The sequence below is a fragment of the Palaemon carinicauda genome, chromosome 26 (genome assembly GCF_036898095.1).
Source record: "Palaemon carinicauda isolate YSFRI2023 chromosome 26, ASM3689809v2, whole genome shotgun sequence".
Classification (NCBI taxonomy): domain Eukaryota; kingdom Metazoa; phylum Arthropoda; class Malacostraca; order Decapoda; family Palaemonidae; genus Palaemon; species Palaemon carinicauda.
Window position 1 is genome coordinate 31,562,927 of NC_090750.1, and position 27,982 is coordinate 31,590,908.

The window sequence follows — 27,982 nt, forward strand, 5'->3', positions numbered from 1 at the left end:
CTATATTACGTTGCTAGATCTCTTTTAATGTTGTCAATTCATCACCTTATAGTAGACCTCAAAATGGCAATGAGTTGGCATGGGAAGAATTGTCAAAGCAAAATAAATCTTTCAGCTTTGGTAATTCTTCTTTAATGATCTCACTGCTGTTTTGAAGTTTGCTATAGGTGGTGAACTGACCTCACAAACAGTGATAGCTTGGTAGGTGAGTCAACTGTGCAAAGATAGTGGTGACTTGGTAAGAGTAATGAATAGACTTATTGGGTGGGGACACCAATAGTCTGCATACTTAAGGCATTAGCTGGTATATCTGTTACCTGGCCCCTTGGAATGCTAGGGTACGACTGTATTTGTGTTACAAATCCTTAAAAAAACAGCCAAGCATTTGTACTAATTTTAGCAATTGGATATCTATTAATACTGTTATGTGATTTTGGCACTGTGGAGTATGGATCAGAATCAAATAAAATTTTATACTTATTTTCTATTTTATTTAACTTACAGTTTCCCTTTCAATGATATTCTAAACTGAAATTAATACTAATTCTATAGATCAGCTATTACCCAGGTATTTTACTAAATGAAAATATTATGAAAAACACAGCTTAACCCTCTGAAGATTCGAAAATATACTGTGGTGTCATCCGTTTATGTAACCATAAGTGCACCAATGACACACTTGGTGCGTCATCCAATATTTATTCTGAGGAAATATTAGCTAAAAATCTCAGCATTATCCAAAGAAAACTAGACTTGCATCTGAGTACAGGCAAATGCTGAGTCTAGGCCTACTCATGAATGAGACAGAAAATGGATACCAGCAGCACATGTGCAGGATACGTAAATCGGTCAGCACCGATCTTTCACCTAGTTTACATGCCGTGAGTGGTCTGACAAAGCTTTATCCTTTGTGATGTTTTGCATATTGTAGGTGCTTAGGCATCGTGAAAATCAATATTTTATTGCCTTATAGTGATCAGCTAAAGTTTTGAGTTGTGCTTACAATTTCATGAGTTTTTTTTTCACACACAATCAGCGTCAAAACTGATGGAACAAATTTCAGAGGATTTTGTTTGAAATTTATTAATTGGCAACTACAACGTGTATTTCAAAAACTTAATTTTTTTCTTACATTGAAATCTCTATCAAACAAAATAAAGCTAAAATATGATGCACAAATATCAAATCTATGATATTTGTAATAATCATAAGAAAAAATTACGCTAATAATAATTATTTCAAAGTATAGTAATTACTTCCAACTATAGAGACTACCGCCAGGTTGACACTTACACACTTTTTTGTTGCGATATGTTGCAACAACACCTAGCGGCAGCTCGTGCAGCTCGTGACAGGCCCTCACAAGAAAATTGTAAAATGCAATGATGTTGCCAGGTTTTTAAAATGTGTATAAGTTTTGTCGCGGCATTGTCTGAGGTGGATGATCTCGTGCCACATCGCAACATAGGTTTTGCGACGTTGTACACACACCTCATAGGATGTTGCCTGTGTTCGTGCACTTTCATGCCACCATGCGCAAGTCACGATGCCTTGCGACCTTTAGCGAGGTGTGTTTACCCCTCCCGGTGAGCAGCTGCATAAAGCCGACGATGTCTGGAGAGGTCATCCAAGATAATGTTGTTTTGACAACGTTTTGAATGCTGATTGGTTTGAGCTTGGGGCGGGCCTGAAATACCGAACGCTGATTGGTTGATAGTGGTGCGTGGGTGGCATATAAAGGGTCTCTAGGCCCAGCATCAATCATTCATAGCTCAGCACATACAGAAATACTACTACTACCTTTAAAATTCCTCACCAGACCACAAAGTAGTCCAAGTAGTCCCAGCAGCCCCAGCCTAAGCTCAAGGAACCGGAGATGCCTCCTTCTCTGGTGGTGCAGGAGACAGAGTCTGCTGATGATCCTGTTGTAGAAGAAGAACCTGTAGCAAGACCTAGTGGACTACAACAATCACAAAAAAACAGTATCGGCCCAGCAAGAGGAAAATACCAGACTAGCCCTTCACAGATGCCCAAATTTCTGAGATTGCTGAATTTGTTAAGAATCATCCACCTCTCTACGACAAGCGGAACAAGCAGTGGTACAATCCCAGACTGAAGGAGACCTTGTGGACAAAACTTGCGGCAACCTTTCACAACTCTACTTTCCTACAAGTGAGGAAGTTGTTTGATAAGAAAAGGGCAGATTTTGGGAAAATAGAGAGGAAGGAGAGCAAGAGTGGTGCCCCAGCAAGGAGGACACCACAAGAGGAAGAAGTCATGACTACCTGGGTGTTTCTTGGGGGCATATAGCCCATGAGAACACACTATCGAGTGACAGGTTCTCTCCTACCTCGCAAAGGGCCATTTCAGACATAATTTCGATGTAACCTCAAGTGAGATATCTGGTTTGTCTGCTGCATCAATCATCAGGAGAAGAAACCTGAAGAGGATGAGCCAGCAATCAGAGGCTGTAGCCTCCACTGCAACAGATGAGCAGACGGGATCCAGAAACGCCATCAAGGAGCTCCTGCAGATGGCCAATATGCTGACGCATAAGAAGGAGGTTGAAGGACCTAAGGCCGAGATCCAGGACTTCGCAACATACCTGTGTTCACAACTGAGAAGAGTGTCCCCCGTGAACCTCAAGGTTTTGTTCGAGAAGATACTGGAGATGGTCGCAGCCCGGGAGGAACCTCCTGAAGGGACATCTTCCATCCAAAATCTCGGGCAAATCCTAACTACTCTGATAGGGACAACACAATGACAAGCTCTACAGGGGCAACAACAACCAGAGGGAATCCAGGCAGTAGCGGTGTCTCCTCCTACAATGAAGGCAACATTCCAGCAATAACCTTACCAGCCAATACAGTACCAGTAACAACAGTTCGTGCAACAACCATACTAGCAACAGCAAGCATTATTTTACATCTCACAACAACAGCCAGTCCCACCACATCAAAATCTGCAACCACTCCCCCCACAGCAGTAAGTTTGGACGCCACATATTGCAACGCCATCATATAACTTCCCATCTCCAGCACCTGCCTGCACCACCTCGCCAAATACTCCTGTTTCCCGATTTTCTGCTGCCTTGGATATGTTGCCCTCGCTGCCATCCCCAAGCATCTCGAGCATCTCGACCCCCAACGTTGCGTCTGCTGCAATGGAACTGATGGTCACATCCTCCAGCCTGGACACCCCAAAGAATGTGTCGAGGGAAGAGAGCGACCACGATTAAAAAAGTCTAAAATGTATATTGTAAATATGAAGTATGTTGCATTTTTTATAAATAACAATATTTTCTATCAATCAATCTTTTGTAATCACATATATTTTCATGCAAATTATAGATACTTTTATGTAAATGATGAAGAAATTATATCTTGAAAAGAGCTGAAATTTGAAAATAAAATGCAGTTGCGTCCTAATTCGCCTGACAATTGCATGTTTGAGATGCCAGAGTTCCTTGACTTACTCATGTAAGTATTTCTCATATCATTGTATGCTTACAAACAATGGATGGGGACACTGATATTGGTTCCGTAATATATACAATCCTTGAGACCGTTTGTATTCTCAGTCTATACTTATGTTTGTTCATACAATATATGCTACCTTGAGGCCCCTTTTCTAACGTCTAAAAATGACACTTCCCTGCAGGGATAATGACAGATAACGGTAACGTCATTTGTCTCAATTGGGCCTTATGGCCATAGAAATATTGTCCCAAGGTTAAGGCACTGATGAAAATCCATAGGTACATTAATTCTCTGGTATGCTTCCATCAGGACGTCATGGCTTGAGCCCAAAAAACGGATTTTGAGTGAAGTGAAAAATCTATTTTTGGGTGAGATAGCCATGACGTCTTGATGGACCCACCCTTCTTTTCTATGAAAAGATCTTCACAGTTTCCTCCCCTGAACTACTGTATCTGTAGCAACATGCTCAACGTTACAAGGAATGACCGCCAGAGGGAATTGGCGTGGTTGTGATATGATAGTAGTAGGGGAACCAGGGTAACCTCTAATGCGGTTACCCTTCTAATTCTGTCACGTATCCCCCTCGAAGCGTAAAGGCTATTCGGGGTGCAGAGTGCCATGTGGCGTGTCAAGAATACGTCCCCTGATTATATACGATATCCTTGAGAGTAAATCTTAAGGGTACTCGCGCCAGAAGTTAGAATTTTGTGAAACCTTTGGTTTGATTCTCTGGGAATATCACTGTAGTCATATATACCCTTGGGAAGCTACTAAAGGAACCTTCCATCAGGACATCATGGCTTGAGCCCAAAAAAGAATTTTGAAATGCTAAATGGAGCTTCAAGGAGGCGAACTCAATTCTATACAGAATTCCTCCCTACATATGATGTTATAAGAAGGTTGCAAGCCGTACATAATTGAAAAATCTTGAAGACCTTGACATCATTTCTTATTACATTGAAGATAACGATAACTATATCGGCCGTCCAATGGCAAACAACCGTAAAAGAAGACACAAAATTCCGTTGTCCTCTTGGAATGATTTTAGCTGGGTTCAATTAGATCTCCCTCGAACAAATAATTTCTTTCTGGGATGATACACTGCTTTTGGAGGCAGTATATTTTGTAGTCACCCTACAGTTTGGCCTCTAATAGAAGCTTTAAGAAGAGAAGAGAGCCTACAAAGGACTTAGTATTTTGGCATAATTTCAGAAGAACCGTCACGTTAGAAAAGAAAATACAAGAACTTAGAAAGAAGAATTAAAAGCATAATCTAATCTAGAAAAGATTTAGAAATTACTACTTACCTAAGACACCTTTCTTATATTTTGAATAAAAAAGGTTTAGAACTTATTATCTTTCTCCTTGGATTTTGTTTTAATTTTAAACTGTATTTTTTTTTGTTCATAGAAATAATGTACACAAAAATGGAAATATATTTGTAATCTATGCTTATCTGAGTAATTTTTAATAAGAAATCTAGAGTTTGTGATCTTTCTCCCGAGATTTGTTTTCATGTTAAATGTTATGAATTTGACTTCATTCAAATTGTCGCTCAAAATGACTGCTCAAATTGTGTTAAATTTATCAGGTAGAAATTCGCACACACTGTCATTGCTCAATAGGCATTGCTCAAAATAACAAGCTTTTCACTTTGCTCAAATTAACTTCGCTCAAAATGGCATCGTTCAAATTGCTTTTGCTCAAACGACTGGACAACTACCTCAACACACATAGGTTCAAATATATTTACTTATTGTAAACTTAAGTTTATCTTCAATAATACTCCAAACTGGCCTTAATACTAATTTCATAGATCAGCTATTACACCCATGTTTGATACAGGGAAAATATGAAAATACCTACCTAAATCAATGAAGCTAATTATTGTCATTAATCTATAATCTAATGAACTTAACACTAAACTTCTCACTCAACTATAACCAAACACTAACACAACCTATAAATCCAAACGTGATATCATAAGATTTTTTTTTTACTCAATATGGGTATCCTTATTATCTAGTAAATATACGAATAACTCTAGATGTACACAAACCATGTAACAAGACATCACAATGCTCAAAGAACCAATAAAGATATGTGCCTGTATTGAATCCATCACCTTTGTATCCTCCTTCCAATACAAGGTATTACTTAATGATATGCATTGTTATAAAACATAATATAGCTATGGGGAAAAAAACCCTAAAATCCTAGAGTATGGAAGTAAAAAGAAGAAGAAAAAAAAAAAAAAAAACAAGTTAACAAATAAACTGGGGGAAACCTGAAAAATTTATATCTTGACTATTCTCATTTTTCTGCCTTTAGTGTATTTAATTAACACACCCTTCCTTGCTCGCAAAAGGAGAGTAAAATTCCTGACCCCTGTCCCCTTTCCATGTCCTTGTTATCAAGATAAGATTGCATAGAGATCACGTTCTGATAATTCAAGAAATATCATTGCTTAAATGACTTCTTATTTTGATATTTTGCTTAAAAGTGCTTATTTTTAAAAGAAAATCCTTGGTTGAAAATTTGTTTTAGTCAATTATAATCTTAATACAAGCATGTTTGATATTAATGATGACAAGAATGAGATAATCCGTATATTATATATTCTCGTTCTCCATTACATAGATCATGTATCATACATTAAAAACTAGTCACACTTCCGAATGAATAATTCATTATCCTGAATTTCCATTTTGTATTTTTTATTTAGCATAAATCATAGCAGGCTAGTGTAACCCTTGAGTTTTTATTAACTCTTTTTTTTTCTCTCTCTTTCGATGTAGGTGGTGGAGCTAAATAAATCAATCCAAGATTATTTCGTCCTGAGGAACAAGGAACATGATAAGGAGTAAGTGTATATTTATATGCATAAGCATGTATATTTCTGTATCCCTCTATAGGCAAATGATCCCATTAAGTGGCCTTGTGCGTATTTTACGTCCAGTTATGAAAAAGAAAAAGAAAAATCACGCCAATTATATTCAGCGTAGTTAGTGCTGCTCTGGGTATCAGCGGCCGTGTCGGTGGTTGAGAGGCATTAGAATGGGAGGGAAAGTTAACAGCATGAGACAAGCGCATACTGGGACCCAGTTTCCCTAAGGTGCTATTCTTTTATCCATTCTGTCGTGTTTATCTCCATTATTTTTCAAAAGTTTTTGCTAAAACTTTCAGGGTTTATTCTTGAAGAGTTTTTATAGTCTTATGCTCTATTACTAAAGGATATTTTGGCACTATACCTAATGGCAAAGGTGTAGCAACAAGTCTGGATTTTGGAGTGGTGCCATAAAAAAAGGGTTGCCTTCAAAAAATATTTTATGTATATGTTAAACATTTATGAAGATATCAAACTAACTCTCACTAAAATTTAGCCATATTATGGAGGTTGAACGTGACGTCGATGACAGTGAAGAGGTGACAGCGGAATTCTTGTCTGATGAGGGAGAAAGGGAGAAAAAAGAGGAGAGTAACAAATAAAAGTATTCTGATGAAAATGCTATTGATATTGATGCCGAGATTGATAGTAATTATGAACCGAGTGAGTCAGATACTGCAGATGATTATGAAGGTGATCAAGACAAAACCCTGTGATGAATAATTTGGTGAGCGATGTATATGTTAAATAGGATGAATGGTACAGTGATGGGGAGGAAGAAATTAAATGAAAAAGATGGGGTTTTCAAGACCTCATTACTTTGTCAGCAGGTGATCCTGCTGGATTAAGTCATTTAAGGCATTGATGGAGACAAACGAGGGGCCGAAATGGTTCAATCTCTTACTCACCATCCCCTGTCTTTGTCTACCTAAACTGAGTCTGGAAGATAAGGAGAGGTGGGTTGAAGATCCGGCACCCACACTTACACATACCTTCATTGGTGCCCAGGGAATGACCGAGCCCATCCCAATCACTCCTTTTGGCTTCTTTCGATCATTATTTTTTTTTTTCAGTAAGTTTCTTGTATACCTCAGGGAAGAAATGAATGATTACGCCGAATACATGAATGAGATGTAGGAGTTGACATAAACATGGAGTGGTTGCAGTGTAATAAACATTACAAAATGATTAGACATCGTAATGTGGATGGGGATTGTTGGCTTGCGCCAATTAAGGATGTTATGGGCTAGAAATAAAACATATATGGTAGTGGCTTTCTTGACAGTGATGTCACACACACACTATGAAGCATTTGCGAAGTGCATCCTCAAGTTCAATTGGCAGCCCATGTCAAAGGATAATAGTAACAAGTAAATTATCATTCGGCCCATCAAGTAGTACATCCATGAGAAATGTCTTTTAATCTGAAAACACCATTTAAAACTTGAAGAAAGAATTTTGAGGACGAAAGTGGGCCACTCAATCAAGTTTTATAACCTAATGAAACCAGGAGGGTATTGCATAAAATCTACCTTTCTGTACTAGGTCTGGCTGGGTTATGTCCTTGACTTCATCATAGACCATGGTGTTTCTTAGTCCCCGTGTTACATTATTTTCAAGCTATTGAATTAGCACTTAGGTAAGGGTTGTAATATTTTCATGGATAATCTTTATTTTTATGTTGGTGTTTTGTAAAAGCTGTCTGAGAATAAGACTCACTGTAGTGACAATCTCTATTTTGGGAGAGGTGCACTGAACTCCCTGAATGGAAAGGCAAAAAATTGGTGCTTGTGTCATGGAGAGATGGTGTTCATGAGCAAAGATAACACCTTCGTCATCTGCTGGCAAAATATAAGGCTAATCAGCCCGATTATGAATGCATGCAAAGCCAGCACTGATGCGTTCATCCATAAGTGGAGGTCAAACATTGGGGTGGGTGAAATTTCACCTATAGGGAAATAACTATAGAGACACCACAAGTTGTGAAGCAGTGCAAGAACTATATGGTGTAGTGTGGCCCTATTTGACCAGGTAATAAATTATTATTTGTTTGTAAGAAGGTCAATCTTCTGGACAAAGGTGGATTTATACTTGCTTCCTCTTTCCCTTTAGAATGATTTTGCCCTCTACTCAAAGTGCGATTGAAAAATATTTCCCTTATTGATTTGCCCGAATTGATTGCTAATTCTCTTTTCTATTATAAACTAGACATGTGCCTTCATATTGGCCCAATGATGCCCCATGCCCTTTCATTACCTGTGTATGCAAGAACAGATAATCCTCTTTCTCATTCTTCTCTTGCAATGACTGCTGGTTCTCTTGTAACACCTGCTGAAGAAGACAACAAGGATGTCTTTATACCTTCCAATTCCCACAGGACCGTTAATGATCGTCTAGATCAGTTGAGGCTGGGAAACCATACAAAAGAAAAGTAGGGAGGAACATGCAGCAAATAATGTCATTTGTTTCAGGAAGGGAATTTAGTGAAACATGACCTTCCGTGCTCTATTTGCAAAATTACTCTCTGTGTCCAGCATGACTGGTTTAAGAGATACCACTCCGAGCAGAGGTATTGTTCAGTATGTCCTCGTCAGCCAGCTGCTTGTTATCTAACTTCTATTAACGTTCTTTTTTCCCATTTTGTATGGACTAATCACGGTTGACCTCTTTTTGAAGGACTTTGCTTTGGCTTTTTGGTAGACCGTAGTCCCGATTGGCTGGCCTGGTTGACATAATCCTACCCCTTCAAACAATTGCTAGGTCCCTCTGAAGTGGGAGGGAAAATAAATCCTGGAGGATCATGATTAAAGGGCAGAGACACTGGTTCATTGTTAATTGTTGCCTATTGATTAATTTTCATATGCTTTATATATATATATATATATATATATATATATATATATATTTGGGCTCGAGCCATGTCATCTTGATGGAAGTTCCTTATCGACAGCTTCTGCTGTGGATATTTTTGTGAGTGATATAACAGAGAAATTTTACCTTAGAGGTATCAACAGAATTTTGACCTCCTGAGTGAATATCCCGAGAGATATCATGTATAAATCAGGGACGTGTTAATAACAAGCCATGGTTATCCTTCCCCGAATAGAGTCAACCTTGTCTCAAAGGATAAGGTAGATGGTAGGATACGTGGGTAAGTGAGCCGTTACAACTCCCGATCTCAGTGTGCTACAACTAACAGGTTTCCTGTTAAACCATTCCCTCTTTGCAGCGTCATCTTTGACAATTGCTTAGGGAGTTCCTGCCTGTTTTACTTTGCTTTTTGAGCGATTTTCGATCATAGATGTTTCAGCTTCTTCCTCATCGACTAAGTTGAGTAACCTTTTTGTGTGTTGGAGAATTTCGCTTCTGCACCCCGTGTATTTTTAGATTTATATGCTTTTATTGATTTGTGGCCGGCATGCGGTCAGCGCCATTACACCATGTTACCAAATCGCTCAGAAATGCTTATTTATTTAGTCATATTATTATAGGAATATGTTTTACATTATTCTTTTACAGTGTGGTATGATTATGGGTATCCACCTCCCTTTTTTTGGTGTTTCTTGTGTCTTTTTTTATCAGCATTTACTTAGGCTAGCTCATTACCCCAGCTGGCGGCCATGCTTGATAGATTTTTCACTTACGCACCATCCCCTTCTATCACCTAACCTTTCTGGTTTGGTCAGGGTGTCTATCCGCCCATCCTGTCGACTTGTCACGGCGGGGAGCTGCAGTCTTGAAGGTCCCTCTGGGAGTTGGATAGTGTTTTCAGTTGTCCTAGGGTGACTGATTTCACTTTCCACTCAGCCTATATGTGTGTAAGGCAGCACAGGTCTTGGGAACTTATTCCCTGTGTCTATTTATGTTTACTCATTGGAATGCTGACAGGTAGACCCCTTGTGTCGCCTTAACCATTCTTAGGCTTCCCTCTTAGTCTTTGGTAGGCTATGCCTGGTTGTGAAGACTTGTCCTCTGTGCCCTATCACTGCAGACTCCTTGGAACACTATTCCTGCTCTAATGTCGCAGTTGGGTCTTCCTGTCATGCTGCCTCACCAATTTCTGAGTCTCCCACTACCACCCCTTTTTCCCTTATCTTAGTGCCTGTTAGTGTGACTACTTGCTGTGGAACTTTGTACCCATCCCTGTCTAGTCCCATGGCGGCAGAAGTACGCTTCGTCTCCATCCTTGGACAGGATACCTTGTAGGCTATTTTTCTTGGCCCTAGGTAGGCGAGATTTTCTCCTTCCCTGGACTAAATCTTTTTGCCACCTTAGAGACCACCCTTGGGTGTTTTCTCTGCCCCTCCCCTTCCTAGTTAGGCCATAACCCGGCTGCAATAGGAACTATGTTCCTCTTGTCTAGTCATCTTACCCTAACTTTTGAGTTTTCTCTCACCTGCTAGGTAAGCTAGGCTTGCCTAGACAGTTCTCCCTATGGCCTAATCCTATCTAGGAGTAGAGTTAATACCCTTTGGGGTCCTCCTCTGCCACCTTGGCAGTTGCCTGTTCTGTGTCTGCAGTTTCCCTTCTTGTGCTATGTCCCTCTTTTTGTGGAGTCTTGACTCCCTTGCCTGGTTAGCCTATCTAGGCAGAGGTGTCGCCTTCTGTCTCTGCTTCCAGTCTTGTCAGCCTAAGGTCTTCTAGCACTGGCTGTGTGCTGGCCATGGGTCTTTCTCTCTGCCCCATCAGCTGCAGCCCAAGACTAGTCATCTGCTCTTTCCTATCCTCTCTCATATGTGAGGGACATTGTCCTCTGGAGTTGACCGGTCGTATACCGCCTGGTTGTCAGGGCATCCTTTGAATTTCCAATTCTTAGCATCCTGGCCGTCTTGTACGGCTCTCATTATCTTAAGGACTAAACCCCCCCCTTTTCATAAGTTATTGATAATGATCAGATCTTGGCAGGTTCCCCTTTTAGTTGCCTTTCATTCCTGTACTTCCCCTGAGTGTTGACCCTTCCCTATGGGATTGTTCACTCTCTTCCTGTTGACTTTACAATGCCTCTGCCGCTTTGTGCCGACATGCCTGTAGTATTGACAGGTCAGTCTTTATCTTGGCTACTTAAATTGGTGGCCCCCTCAACCCAGCTGCTGCCGCCTTGGGGGCATCTGTTGCTGGTCTAGACAGTATGATGAGTGAACATGCCTTTTTAGGTTGTCAAAAGACCTACTCTGGAGGTTCTGGTGTCCTTTTGATGTGAACCTTTCCTCCATATTCCTACTGCACTGTCAAAAAGTTTGCTTCATAAATCCCCATTGATTTCTGAGCTGTTCGGAATGTGTCTTGATTACTTGTAATCTTAGCCATATTTAGGTGATAGGTATATTTAGGTTAGGTTTTTTTTTCTATTAAACATACAGATATGTTTACTTAATTTTATGAAGATATAATATTTAATGATGTGTACTCATTTAAATTTTTTCTTTTTTTTACATCGCTGATAATATGAAGGTAGGAGGTTTCCAGAAGAGCTCACAACAAGGTACCCCTTATCTTCCTTTCCTGGAACTTAAGGAACTTCTCTTTCCCAAGGCTGAGGTGACCTCTGTGTTTGGTCACCAGTCACCGATGGTTCAATTCCCGCCGGTACCAGAGATAATACTGACTATGAAGTTTGGGATGCTCTGCAAGTCATAAGCCTGTCTACCGACAACATATCAACAACTCCTTCTGGGTTGTCAGAGAGGGAGAGGATCCTGCCAACCCTGGAAGCCCCTGAAGAGTCTTTGGATGTACATCAGGTGAGTACAGTTCCCAGTGCCTCTTTAGTTTGATCACCTATCCCTACTGCTCAAGACCCAGGATACACCTCCACCCCTGTTCCTACGTTAGACAAACCTTTGTTTCCTAGTAATTCGGAACTTACGGTGTCCATGAAAGCTTTCATGGAAAACCTAACCACAAAACAGGAACGTTCTCAAGCGGACCGCATAGGGAGGATAGAATCTTTATAAAAGACACCCGTTTCTAAGGCTCCCCCAGCTTTGAGCCTACCAGAATGTGCAGGTTTGAAGCCTTGGCGTTATGCTGAGCATATGGCCTTAAGTGAAGGGTACCTCCATATCGGAGAGGGTTTGGGTTCCAAGCCAGTATCAGACTTGGAATTCTTCCCATCAATCGATAGTTATCCTTACTACTACGCAAGGCTTAACTCGGAAGCGTAAATTAGGGATGATACGATCCCTGAGGAAACAATCATCCTGAACCGTAGCAAGGCTCAGTCTCTTTTGGTTAAGGAGCTGAAGAAGGCCGAATTCAGTAATACCAAACTTTCTGCTTTTGGCAGGAACCAGGCCACCTTTGTAGCCCTCAAGGATACTGTCTTCCCTTTCACCTCCAAAAATTTAGAGGCTGTAAAGAAAGCAGTAGTGGAGGTTAGACCATTCCCAGTGCTAGATGAGTGCAAACCTGTCTCTCTAGCCCTTCTTTTTTATTCGGACAGTTGGGAGGATGTCCAACATACCTTTACTGTCGGAAAACTAGATAAAGACATCAGAGGCAAGCAGTTTAATGAAAAACTGCCTAGATTTCACAAATCCTTTTAAGAGAAGAATTGGAAGCCAAAGAGAGACTACATGCCTCTTTATCCTTCCAATCTCATCTAGAGATGCTTATTGAAAACTATTCCAAATCTGATCTCTTCCCTGTCTTAGCAAAGACTCGCCTAGCCATAATTCATAATGATCTCTATGCTTTCTTCCTAGCTAGGAGAGCATGTAGAGAACATGTAATAGCTGCTGCTACAATCAGGTATGAACCTAGAGAACTGATCGACTCCAATATCTTGGGGAAAGATCTCTTCCCCGAGAAATTGGTTAAGGAAGTCATGGACAAAGCGGCTTAGGAGAATAAGAGCCTTGTAGACAAGTGGGGTATATCCTCTAAACGGAAATTTTTCTCTAGTGAAAGATGTCAACCCAAGGGCAAAAAGCCCAGACGTCACTTTAAGGGAAGGAAATCCTTTCCTGTTGTGACAGCCTCAGTTGCTGCCATCCCTTAGGCTGTATACACAGTTTCCCAGCAGCATGTACCACAGTCTCCAGCCCCCAACAGGGCTCAAAAGAAGGGCACCAGTAGCAGGGTAAGGTCTGGAAAAGGCAGTCAATCTAGAGGCAAGGAAGTAGAGGAAAGATGGTAAAAGACGCTGGTCCTTCACACCAACAATGAGGAGCTCGGTAGGGGGACGACTTCGCCTGTTCAGGGATCGATGGGAATTTGATGCCTGGGATCACAGCATAGTCTCAAACGGACTAGACTGGAAATGGAGACTGAAACCTCCCCAGTTCAGGAGGTTCTTCCAACCCACAACCCCAATTTTGAAGGATTATGCACAGGATCTTCCCCTCAAGGGAGTCATCCGTTGCACAAAATCCTTGAACTTTCAAGGGCAGCTATTCTTCATACCCAAGAAAGATTCGAACACTCTTTGATCTATCCTGGACTTGTCTCCACTAAACAAATTCTTTCTGAACGACAAGTTCCAGATGTTGACTATTTCGCAAATATGAATGCCCTGTCAAGATCCAAGCCTCTGGAAACAGAATGGTCTCTGGATGCAATATCATTCTGTTTCATACTAGAGCAAATCCCAGAACTGCAAATCGATCTCTTTGTGACAAGCTTCAACAAGAAGCTTCCCCGGCATGTAGCACCAAACTTAGATCCGCAATCGATAAGGGCGGATACAATGTCTTAGGATTGGAACCAGTGGCCTCACATCTACCTATTTCCACCTTTTAGCCTCTTAATGAAAGTCCTGAACAAACTGTGGACTTTCAAGGGGAAAGCAGCTCTAGGAGTTCTCAAGTGGCCCAAGAGCAATTGGTATCATCTTGTTCTGGAACTCAAACCTCTCCAGGTCCCTCTACCATCTCCAGTGCTGTCCCAGAATGTTCAAAAGAAGACTGTCTTCGCTTCCTCTTGGATAGCAAAAACCCTTAAGCTCATGATTTTCTCGCCCTCATGGCTCAAAGAATGTTTGGATTTGCAAAGGAGAGAATTGATTTCATAGAAGAGTACAAGTCCAACAACATGAAACGACAATATTTCTCTTCCTGAAAATATGGGTTACATTTGTGTAAAGTAATCAGCCCTGTTCCATGGACTTTGGTACTTCTTTCTTTATCTCCTTGCATGATCAAGATTTGGCCTCTACAACTATTACCTTATGAATGTCAGCACCAACTAGACCCATTGCCTATACCTTTGATATTGAACTTAATAGCAAGCTGTTCAATAAGATCCTGAAGGCCTCTGCTAAATTGAATTCTAATGCTCCTACCAAGGCTATCTCTTGGTGGTTGGATAAAGTCTTGCACTTTATCTCCTAGATAAATAACACCTCTACTTTTCTGAGGTATCTTCATCGGAAGTCTATCTTTTTGCTTGCTATGACTTCTAGTGCTAGAGTCAGCGAGATTGTGGCCCTTTTAAGGGATGATGGCCACATTGAATTCTCGGAATTGGTAAAAGTAAATCTTTACCAAGATCCTGCATTCTTAGCGAAAAATTAAATTTCCACGAAAGGCTGGGGCCTTGGAAGATTGTCTCACTTCAAGAGGACCCTTCTCTTTGCTCTATGGATTGCCTTAAGGCCTACCTACTAAAGAACCAGGCCTTTAAGGCGATCAACCTTTTAAAGGGGAGACGACTCTCGAGTTCCAAGCTGACTTGCTTGTTTTTCATTAAATCTGTTACACTTGAAAATATTAATACCCGAGCTCTGAGACGATTATAGTGTATAACTCCCAGACAGCAGCAATATAATAATACACAGAATATCTAAAGGTTTCTTAAGTACACTCAAAACAACACTAGGTAATTATTATTAAGAATTATTCAAAACCACCTCTTACTACGATTTTTAAACTGGGACACGAGTGAGCACTGAAATAAACACTTATGATTGAAATAATACACTCTTTTCAAAAATAAATATATTTTATACAAATCACAACACTTTTGAAGAATTTACATAAGAAAATAAATTACTCAAAATATTGAGTTTGAACAATACCTAGATTAAGAAAATAATGCTACTGTCTGAAAATTATATAATCACTTAATCACTTGACTTGAAATTGAATATGAACGAAACCTTAGACTAAGACAAAAGAAATAATACTTATGAAAATTATACAAGCACTTGTTTCACTTGAAATTAAGTTTTACACAATTAATTAGTCTCGACACTTATTAAAGAGATTACATAAAGAAACAGATAAACTTAAGTATTCAGTTCATGTGAAGTTAACCAGGTAACGATACAAATATACTTCACGTTTCTTACTTGCACAGGACCAGTTACAAAAATTTACACAATACCAACACTCACCACAACACAATAAATTTAAATTTCTGGCAAATCCTCAGTGACGATATACGCTGGGGTATAAAATCCCTTTGGAGAAGACACACTATGGGTACCAGAGAGAAAGAAGGAATTTTGGCTCTTTCACAGGATGGCTGTTTCTCTTCTGCTGCTATGCAGCCCTGGGGCTCCTATATATGAACTTAGGAACTTCTCGATTATTCTAGGTCCGAGATCTGGAAGCTTAGGGGCTGGCCTAATGGCGTAAGGTTATCAACTAGATAAAAATTGCTTTCAGGCAACTCTCAGACAAATACCAACGCAACAACGAGACGACTCTCTCTCAGCTAGCTCCGCCCACCTTTGTCCTCGGAAATAAAAAATGATAAAATTTAACGCTGGTGTTTTCGAGAACCTTCGAAAACACGTGGCAAATATAATAATTGTGTATTTTTTAAAAAACATGATGCAATACCTCACAAAAATATATGAAAAGATTTACATAAGCCCTTGTTCATATCTCGTATGGTCATATTACACTCTTAAACAGATTATGTAAGACTTTGTAACAAAAATACGTGAAATAAAAAGTTAATTTTTCAAAATTAACCTAAATTTACGCATACTGACTTGAATGAAAAATACAATGAAATTAACGACAAAAGTCTTATGAAAATTATATACTTATCTTATATCTACATGAGAGAAACTATTCAATGCACATAAAAAAACATGAATAAAATACCTGATTAACTTATTTACTCTACACTAGTCCAACATTGTAAGATTATATATATATATATATATATATATATATATATATATATATATATGCATAAATATGTATATATATATATATATGTATATATATATATATATATATATATATGTATATATATATATATATATATATATATATATATATATGCATATATATGCATATATATGTATATACATATATATATATATATGTATACATATATATATATATATATATATATATATATATATATATATATATATATATATATATATATATATGTATATTTATATATATGTATATGTATATATTTATATATATATATATATATATATATATATATATATATATATATATATATATGGATAAATATCAACACAACATCGTGTTCAAATAGAAATAAATTTCTACCTCATACTTGGGATCGAACGCTAGCCCCTTCTAATGAAAGGCCAGGTCGAAACCAACCATGCCACGAGAGGCCATAAAAGGAAGTCTTGGTTTCGACCTGGCCTTTCATTAGAAGGGGCTAGCGTTCGATCCCAAGTATGAGGTAGAAATTTATTTCTATTTGAACACGATGTTGTGTTGATATTTATCCATATTGACTCATTAGGGGTAATTTGAATGAATTACTACCAATTGTGTCACGTGGTGGGCCGGGGAAATCGGGTAAAACTCGCTGGTAAGAGACTGATGTCTCGCCAGGTAAATCCTCGGACAGCTAGTTAGCGTCAGGTTCCGACTTCCTTTTATGGCCTCTCGTGGCATGGTTGGTTTCGACCTGGCCTTTCATTAGAAGGGGCTAGCGTTCGATCCCAAGTATGAGGTAGAAATTTATTTCTATTTGAACACGATGTTGTGTTGATATTTATTCATATTGACTCATTAGGGGTAATTTGAATGAATTACTACCAATTGTGTCACGTGGTGGGCCGGGGAAATCGGGTAAAACTCGCTGGTAAGAGACTGATGTCTCGCCAGGTAAATCCTCGGACAGCTAGTTAGCGTCAGGTTCCGACTTCCTTTTATGGCCTCTCGTGGCATGGTTGGTTTCGACCTGGCCTTTCATTAGAAGGGGCTAGCGTTCGATCCCAAGTATGAGGTAGAAATTTATTTCTATTTGAACACGATGTTGTGTTGATATTTATCCATATTGACTCATTAGGGGTAATTTGAATGAATTACTACCAATTGTGCCACGTGGTGGGCCGGGGAAATCGGGTAAAACTCGCTGGTAAGAGACTGATGTCTCGCCAGGTAAATCCTCGGACAGCTAGTTAGCGTCAGGTTCCGACTTCCTTTTATGGCCTCTCGTGGCATGGTTGGTTTCGACCTGGCCTTTCATTAGAAGGGGCTAGCGTTCAATCCCAAGTATGAGGTAGAAATTTATATATATATATATATATATATATATATATATATATATATATATATTATTTTTCTTTATTTACTTTTTTTATCGCAACGTCTTTACTAGATTTTTCCTTTATTTTAAAGTTTTAGGTATTTTATCATAGATGTAAGAATTTAAATGATTTTTGGAAGTTGTAAAATGAAACCAAGCTAAACTTTATTTTGAAAATTAAAGTCTACAAAGCCAATTATTTGCTAATGTAATCTTGCGATCAATTACAAAAAACTTGAGATTTTCGTTCTTCATTTCATGTTAATCATCATGAAATATTGTAAAAATATACATATTTTTGCCATCACCATTATGTGGAAGTGCCGTTAGGTGATAACTGAGAGGCGAGATGAATGCAACTAATTTTATTTCAACGGATAAGGCGTTTATAAACAAGTCATTTCAAGCAAGGTCAGAAAAATTGAAACAAAATTATTCATGAAAAGTCAGGCTTAAACTGGTTGTTATCAATGTGAGGGGAGTGATATATACAAAATATAGAAATACTGTTACATTGTACGAGCGTGTGTGAAACATGTGCGGTACAAGGCTTCGCCCCTAAAATTGACAAGCATGTGAAATAGGGCACCCTGCTCTGGAGAGGCACACTGTAGGCGGGTCATCTTGCAGGAGATACAGAGGTTTAAGGTGATCAGTGGAGACCTAGTCTTCTTTGCCATGAATAGTAAGTAAGAACAACTTTGTTGTTTGATGGATCACGAGGAAAGGTCCTGTGTAAGTTGGCATGAAGTACAGACGCAGACCCAATCCTTAGCATCCTTACTAATGCCATGCCAAATGAACTTTGTCTTTAGTAGCTGTGCAGTAGATTGGTGCAAAGGATGTGAAAGGCTATGAATGAAATTAAACACCTGTCAGCGCATGGGAGCCGGTATCCATGTTCGAGGTCTACCAGTACTGACGTCACAAAGGAGAGTGACGTTGGCGTCATCGAGTGCGATGTCTACCCTATGGAGGGATATGTAGGATATCCTACATGCTTGGTACTCTGGATCTATTCGTTGGGTTTCTGCCAAGGCGTTGTAATCCAATTCCAGGTGAATGAAAGCCAATGTGTTTCTTAACAGGTCATCGGCAACAGGATTCATTTTCCCAGGGATATGTTGAAAGGTACAATTGTATTCAGTCACGGTGGGAGAGATCTCGGCGTTGACGAACGGACCAGACGTCGGACTTTCGAGTAAAGGGGTGCACCAGAGGCATGTTGTCTGTGTGAATGAAGAAGGGTGTACCTCCTAAGAAGTGGTGAAAATGACGGACAGCCAAATGCACCGCCAGCAATTCTCGGTCAAAAGTAGAATAGCCGGATTCAGACTTGGATAGTTTTCTACTGAAGAAGGCGGCGAGGTGAGCCATTGACTACCTGCTTGAGTACAGCACCAATAGCAACATTGCTGGCATCGGGGGAGAGAAGCAGAGGGGTATGTGGCATGAGGAAAGTGAGAGTAGCAGTTGTTAATAGGGCATTCTTTGTGTTGCACAAGGCTGCTTCTTGAAGGGGACCCCACTTCAGGTCTTTTGGCTCACCCTTGAGGGAGGCATAGAGGGGCAAGAGTGCAGCTATGGTTGGCAGAAAAAGGTGATAATAGTTGCTCATTCCCAAGAATTCTTGCAGTTTTTGACGGTCTAGGGTGTGGGGAAGTTCTGAACAGCTGCTGCCTTCTCAGAGATGAAGCAGGAAATAATATCACCTACATTTTTAGTACATTATCAAATGTATTTACCAGTTAAACTAGTTTGTGATGCATCAATCATGGGTTTAGGTTCACTGTTATCTTATGTAATGCCAGATGGGACAGAAAAACTAATTGCATTTGCTTCTAGAGTATAGAACAAGGCAGGAAGGAATTATTATATAATAGAAAAAACAGATTTTGAAGCGAAGCGAAAAATCTATTTTTGGGTGAGATGGCCATGTCATTCTGATGGAAGGTTCCTATTGGTAGCTTTCTAAGGGATATTTGGCTACAGTGATATTCCCAGAGAATTGACCTTTAGGTCTCCAGAATTCTAACTCCTGGCGCGAATATCCTTAAAGTTTCTCTTAAGGATATCGCATGATATCAGGGGACGTATATCTTGATACAATACATGGTAATCTTCACCCCGAATAGCGATTTAGTTTCAAGGGGGAAGAGTGGCGAAACTGAAGGGGAGCCCGTACTATTACGAGTATCCAAGATGGCGCTCATTCCTTGTAGCATTGAGCATGGTGCCACAGATATAGTAGTATCAGGAGGGATCTTGCCTAAGCCCTTTCTATGGAAAAGGAGGGCGGGTCTATCAGGACGACATGGCTATCTCTCCCAAAAAGATAGGGCCACTATTTCACTAACTCTTGCCCCTAAGGCTCTAGCGAACAGGAAAATAACTTTGTGGGTTAGATCCTTCATTGCTCACGGTTGAAGCATAATGTAGAACCTTGTCCAAGGACCATGAAATGGGCTTTGGAGGAGCTGCAGGCCTAAGTCTAGCACATGCCTTCGGGATCTTGTTAAAGAGTTCGTTCGTCAGGTCCACTTGGAAGGCGTATAGAAGAGGTCTAGTCAGGGCCGACTTACACGTAGTTATCGTGTTGGCTGCCAGACCTTGTTCATGAAGGTGGATAAAGAAGGACAGACAAAAGTTTATTGAGATTTCTTTCGGTCCCTTTGCTTTAACGAAAGCAACCCACTTTTTCCAAGATGATTCATATTGTCTTCTGGTTGACTTGGACTTGTATTCTTCTAAGAAGTCTATACTGCCTTTTGAGATCCCAAATCTTTTCTTAACCGCTAAGGCTAGAAAATCATGAGATGAAGGTTTTGGGTTCTCTATGATGAAGCGAAGACAGTCTACTTCTGAACCAGTTGAGATAGTGCTGGGTTCGGTAGAGGGACCAGCCTCAGCTTCAGTTCCATTATCAGAGGGAACCACTTGGGAGCCACTAGAGCTGCCGTTCCTCGGAAGGATCTCAGCCTGTTGAGAACTTTCAGCAGGAGATTGTTCGGAGGGAACAGGTAAATCCCGGTCCATTTGTTCCAATCGAGGGACATGGCGTCCGTCGCCTCCGCTAGAGGGTCCTCGTATGGGGCTACATATCGAGGTAGTTTCTTGTTGTCGCTTGTTGCTAAGAGGTCGATTTGCAGTTCCGGGACTTGTTGCAAGATGAAGGAGAATGAGTCTGCGTCTAGGGACCATTCTGACTTTATCGGCTTGAGACTGGATGGAGCGTCCGCTGTCACATTGCGGAACCCTTGAAGGTGAACTGCTGATAAGTGCCATCTCTTCTTTTCCGCTAGACGAAAGATGGCCAATATCACATGGTTGATATGGGGGATCTCGAGCCTTGTTGGTTCAGACATCTCATTATCACTTCGCTGTCCAAGATCAGCCTGATGTGGGCTGATCTGTAAGGGGGAGAGTTTTTTCAATGTCAAGACGACTACCATGGCCTCCAAAATGTTGATGTGAAAGGTCTTGAACAGAGAAGACCAAGTCCCTTGGACTTTCCTTTGATGGGAGTGAGCTCTCCATCCTTCCGTCGAAATATCCGTGTGGATGGTTACCGATGGTGGAGGTGGCTGTAAGGGTACAGTCCTCTTTAGGTTCTTGGCCTTCGACCATGGCTTGAAAAGTGATCATAGTAAGGTCGGTATCGGTCTTTTTAGATCTCTTCGTGCGTTTGATGCATATCTTCTCCAGACTCCTGACGCATCTTTCAGCTGTGCTCTTAGCACTGGGTCTGTTACTGCTGCAAACTGGAGAGAGCCCAGTACTCTTTCCTGTTGGTGTCTTGAGATCCTGTCGGATTTCAGTAGTCTCTTGACAGACCCCGCAATCTCTCTGATCTTCCCTGGGGGAATGGAAAGGCGGTGTGACTTCAAGTTCAAATGGATTCCCAACCATTGAAACTCCTGAGCTGGAGAGAGTCGAGACTTCTTGAAGTTGATCTTGAATTGGATGCTTGCAGACAAGCCATCTTGGATGCTGCCCACACCAGCCAGTCATCCAGGTACGCTGCTACCTGAACACCTTCTAGGCGTAGTTGTTGAACGACTGTGTCTACAAGTTTCGTGAAGATCCTTGGGGCTATGTTTAGTCCGAAGGGCATGGCTCTGAAGACATACTTTTTCTTCTGTAGCTTGAATCCTAGGTAGGAGGAGAGGGGGGGGGGGGTTGACTGGGATATGCCAGTAAGCATCTGCCAGATCTATTGAGACTGTGTACGCCCCTTTTGGTAATAGGGTCCTTATGTGCTGAAGGGTTAACATCCTGAACTTGCTGTTCTCGATGGACTTGTTGAGTGGCGACAAGTCCAGAATGACTCTGAGTTTTTCCGAGTCCTTCTTGGGAACACAAAATAGCCTTCCCTGGAATTTGATGGACTTTGCTCTCCATATTACCCGTTTGCTCAAGAGTTCTAGGGTATATTCTTCCAATGAGGGGCTGGAGTGTTGGAAGAATTGAGGATATGATGGTGGAGGCTTGCTCCAGCTCCATCCAAGTCTGTTCTTGTTTAGGCTGTGGGCCCAAGGATCGAAGGTCCAATGATCCTGAAATTGTTGGAGCTTCCCTCCTACCTGAAGCATCTCATTGCTTCGATTGTCCGGAGGACAAGTGGTTTGCTTCTCGAACCCGGGGTTGAATGCTGGTGACTGGGCAACCAGCTGTTGAGACCACACCTGGAATGTGGTTTGTGGTTGAGCAATCACTTGGGGCAACGCAGTCATGGTGACTGTGAGATGTTGTTAGGCAGGTCGAGAGGGTAGTCTGGGTTTCTTGGTATTCCTCTTAGGTTAGGGACCCGCATCTGAGGAAGACTTATGCTTTGATGAAATACCCCACTTCTGGAGAAGGTTCCTATTCTCCGTGGCGGCTCTATCAACTACTTCCTTGACCACTTCATTTGGGAAGAGGTCTTTACCCCAGATATTGGAAGCTATCCGCTTTCTGGGTTCGTTTTTCACTGTTGCCGCAGCAAACACGAACTTTCTACATGCTCTCCTATTCTTCATAAAGGCGTACAGGCCCTTTACTAAGGTGGCCATGTGCATTTTGGCCATGACCATGTTCATGTCTGGGGTGCTCTTTTGGCCTGCACACATCTCCATGCAGTTCTGTAGGGATAGGGATGCCGCAAGTCTCTTCTTCGTCTCTTGCTCCCTACGCAAGTGAAAGTCTGACAGTTTCGGGAGATTCTCGCTGAACTGTCGTCCAGTGATATCTGCATCCAACTTCCCTACTGAGAAGGTTAGGTGGACTTCTTTCCCTTCCTTGTCCTGCATGGGCAGGGCTAACGACAGAGGTCTACACTCTTCTAGTGTAGGGCTTGGTTTGCCTGCCTCCAATGCCTTGGAAATGGCTTTAAAAGCCTTTGACGTAAAGGGGAAGGCTATTGAAGCAGGAGCAAGAAAGGTAGGATGCTTCTTGCTCAAGGCGGACACTTTCAAGTTCGTGTAGCCTACTTTCTTCAGGCTACTCGACAAGAGAGCCTGTGCCTTATCGTGGTCGAATACCATGACCTCCTAGGGTTCCGTCTCCTCTTTCAACGCTGGCTCCTGCTTCAGTCGGATGAAGCAGTCTGGAGGGATTACCCTTAAATCTCCACAGGAGACAAGCATCGAGTTATATAACTAATTCTAGGAGGTATACTATCTCCCGTTGAATTGATAAAACGATACACGAGGGTAAACGGGGATAATGTATGAAAGTATATTAAAGCCCATAGGCTAGGTAGCCTAGCGCAGGGTGAGATCTCGGTTATATAAATCGCCGAAACTCTAACCTATACGATCGACATAAGGAAGAGGAAATTTGTATGCATAAATATATATTTACTAGTTTCATTGTGCTTAAATAGCTTTCATAATCTATTAATGCTATTACAACCGGGAATGTCGTTCTGCTAACTAAATAACGCATGCATATCGAACGACAGAGCCCATGGCACCTTCGGTGACCGGCCAAGCTCCATAACACATTAAATTACACTAATTTCACTGTGATGCAGGAGCTAAAAATTATACACTGTAAAGAATAAATACTCAACTTTCCAGAGGCAGAAGAAGCTGGAGATTGCATTATAATTCCTCTCAATAACGATAAAAAACCACCGTGTGAAATCGCTACAGAAATAGGAATGAGCGCCATCTTGGATACTCATAATAGTACGGGAGGAAGGGTAACCTTGATAACGGCTCCCCTTCAGTTTCACCACTCTTCCCCCTCGAAACGAAAATATTATTCGGGGTGAAGATTGCCATGTGTCGTATCAAGATATACGTCCCCTGATATTATGCGATATCCTTAAAAGAAATTTTAAGGATATTCGCGCCAGGAGTTAGAATTCTGGAGACCTAAAGGTCAATTCTCTGGGAATATCACTGTAGTCAAATATCCCTTAGAAAGCTACCAATAGGAACCTTCCATCAGGACGACATGGCTTGAGCCCAAAAAGAAGGTTTAGCATTAGTGTAAGGAGTTAAGAAATTTCATATGTATCTTTATGAAAGAAAAAAGTTCACGCTTGTTAAAGATCATAAACCTCTATTAGCAATATTGGGTCTAAAAGCAAGTTTACCTACATTGGTAGCTGCAAGACTACAACGTTAGGCAATTACGTCAGCAGAATATCATTATGATATTGAATATCGTCTTACATCAAAGATGGGTTATGCAGAGGCTTTATATAAATTTCCAGTAGACAAAGCACCAGAAGAGTATGAAGACAGTATATTGGTAGTTTCGGTATGATATATGATGTACCCATTACAGCAAAGGATATTGCACACAATACCATGAAGGACCCAATACTTAGCAAGGTTTTACAGAGTTTAATGACAGGTAGGGACTTAAGTGGAAATGAGGAAAATTGTAAACCATATAAGGATATATGGAGTGAATTGAGCATAACACAAGGTTGTATAATGAAAGGGTCAATAGTAATTATTCCTAGTTCACCGAGGAATAAGGTTTGATCTGAAATACACGGTGGACTCCTTCAGGAGTGATGTGGCATCCTAAGTATGATACTTTGTTAGCGCCAAAGGTAGCCTACACTTATCGTACCAGACTACAAGGCCGTTCTGTTATCGGCGGTCGAGCACGATGCATATGTGATAGAGGTGTACCTCTTAGAAGGAAGAAAGCACAAGTGTATCATCCACAAAATATACACAGAAGGGGAGGTCTCCTAAGATGGCATCCATGAGGCGTTGAAAAGTAGCCCCAGTTACACGAAGGCCAAAACAGGAGTAAATTGAAGGTGTAAGTACTTAAGCGGGTGGTGATGGTGGTCTTGGGGATGTCTTCTGGGTTCAGGGCACCTGATAATACCCTTTTAGAAGGTCGAGCACAGAGAAAACATTCACTTTGTGAAAGTAAGAGGCCAAGTCGGGGATGTTTGGGAGGGGTTAGTAATCCATGTTTTGACGCCTGTAATACCCACAACGGTGTAGGGATCCATGCTCCTTCGGGATGATGCGCAAGGCGACGACCATGGGGTTGAGGCCTTTTGGCAAAGGCCCAATTCTTCCTTTTCGGCAAACGTTTGTTTAGCAGCTGCCAAACAATCTGGTGCGAGATGCCTGAATCTGGTGAACTCTGGGGGCCCCATTGTCTTGATATTGTGATAAATACTTTGTTTAGCATGAACTGTGGGCATTTGGCAAAGTTCTGGACCGAAGACTTCAGGGTTTGACGTGAGCAGGTGGGTGTAGGCCTCCGTGGGTGCGCTGTTCTGGAGAGTGAGGTCGGAGGGTGCTGGTTAGAGATGTGTCGACAAGTAAGTCTGCATTGACTAGCCCTCGGTGAGTGACATCAGCCAGTAGGTGGTAATGTGAGAGGAAATCTGTGCCGAGGATTGATAATGTGACGTCAGCAACGAGAAGCTACCAGTAATATTTGGTGCTTCCAAATGATAATGTGAGATTCTCGTAACCATAGGTGTGTATCGCAGATCCGTTGGCAGCTACCAGGCGGACGTTGGCAGATTTAGACAGACTACGTCGTGTCCTGCAGAGTTGCCTTGGGAGAAGAGAAAGGCAAGCACCCATGTCTACCAAAAATATACACACCCATACCTGCATCACATAAAAAGAAAAGATTAGTGACAGGGAAGGCCACTGCCACAAATGATGGCCTACTTGCATGTTTTTGGGCACTAAGAACAGTTCTTACATTTCTTTGTAGCAGCCCTGGATTTGGAGTGGTAGCAGCATAACTGCGGCCGATGTGCGCCAGTAAGTGGCTATGGAGGTCATTGGTTAGGGTGTGAGTGAGCGGTGGGTGGTGGGTGGCCGCTCTTGCACGTCACTGGGAGTCTGTTTGTGTCCTACTACATACATGCCAGCTTTGTTTGATGTTGAATACTTGCCACTTCGTCAGGAGTGGAGGCACTGATGGAGGTCTTTAAGGTCTATATTGGCTGTCTATAAGGTCGTCGACTTTGGTCATCAGGTCCTTCATTGGCAAAATATCGACATCGAGTATGGCAGCAAGTACAGGTTCGGTTAAGATCTTTGGGCACGAAGTACGTTCGCCTCACGAGGAGAGTCGCCTGATGGCGATGGAAGCCTTCTGTTCCAGCAACAGTTGTTGAGAGCTGAATAAGGTTGGGTATACGGATGGCTGGTGACGGCGATTACTGCTCCAGGAGGTATGTTTTAAGGGCGTCATACATTATTTGGGTGTCCCCTTGTTTTCCAAGCCAATCGGAGATTGGTGCTTGAGTGAGACATGCCTTGATGTGAAACTGAACTTCGGCACACTGGAACCAGGTAAATGCTTCTCTGCTCGTGTAGGGTGGCAGTTTCATTGAAGTTGCATGTGTAAAAGAAGCAGGTTCGTTGGGCAGCATCTTCAAACAGTAAGGCACATCAATAAGAGGGAAGGTGGGAGTAAGAGATTCCTCCGGTGGTCACCAATTTTGCGGGTGTTCCGTTAGGTGATAGCTGAGAAGAGAGGTGAATGCAACTAACTTTTATCACCGGATCATGGATTTATATACAAGTTGTTCTGAGCAGGAACGTCACAAAAATTTTGAAAATCATTCATTAACAGGCAGGCTTAAACAGGTTGTTATCAGTGCGAGGGGGAACGATATATATAAAAACAGAAATACCGGTACAGTGTATGAATGTGTGTGAAAATGTGCGGTACACCATACTCTTGTAAGTACCACTTTCGTAACACTTCCAAAACTTCGTCATTATCACATTTTTTTTTTCCATAATTGTATAATTCATGTTTTACGGGAATGTTTATCTGACTATGAATTATTATAATTTTACTGGTCTGAAAAATGAGATCAAAATAAAATCTAATGTAAAGTATAAAGACATCATAGCCATTTCTGTTATATATATTTTCTTAACGTATTCTCGTGGTCATTTAAAAAAAACCCAGATGAGATTCATTCTTTACTTTTTTATTGTTTAAACTTATAGAATATTTACAAAATATGTAGAACTATATGCTAATAGAAAGCTAATTTGTTTAACTAAATAATATAAGATTTATAAATAAATCTAAATTAACTCTCCAACATAAAGATTCAAGTCACTACAATCATTTGAGTTAAATTACTTGCTTACGTAGTTTCACTTTTACTTACGAAAGTTTTCTGGGTTTTAATTTGTCATTTAGATTGATTGATTGATTGATTGAAAGTTATCTGGCATCCTGACATTTGTCATTTAGAAGTATAATATATATATATATATATATATATATATAAATATATATATATATATATATATATATATATATATATATATATATATATATATATATATATATATATTATATATATATATATATATATATATATATATATATATATATTATATGAAACTATATATTAATGGAAAGAAAATCTATTCAGCTAAATGATGACATTAAATATCAACTCCTACCTCTAATAGTTTTTGTCTTCAAATTAATTAAGTAAAAGCATTGTCCCAAAATCTAATTCTAGGCTGTACATTACTTGATTCTTTCCACCTTTTTATATATTCAGGGAAATTCTATTGTAATGAAAGATAGCTCAATTTCTTTCAACAAAAAATGAAGCTAGATTAGCTTTCTAGTATAAAAAAACTTGCGGCTCCAGAGTGCTTGCAAAAAATAGTTTTGT

The 27,982-nt window shown here is 40.6% G+C and overlaps 1 protein-coding gene across 1 annotated transcript in view; it reads left to right on the plus strand.

Annotated features, from left to right (window-relative positions):
* LOC137619874 (dynein axonemal heavy chain 3-like) overlaps window positions 1-27,982 on the plus strand; it is a 328,675-nt gene that overhangs the window by 58,500 nt on the left and 242,193 nt on the right. Inside the window, exon 14 of the mRNA XM_068350164.1 lies at window positions 6,278-6,342. Within this exon, the coding sequence (XP_068206265.1) occupies window positions 6,278-6,342 (65 nt within the window). The remainder of the gene's footprint in view (window positions 1-6,277; window positions 6,343-27,982) is intronic.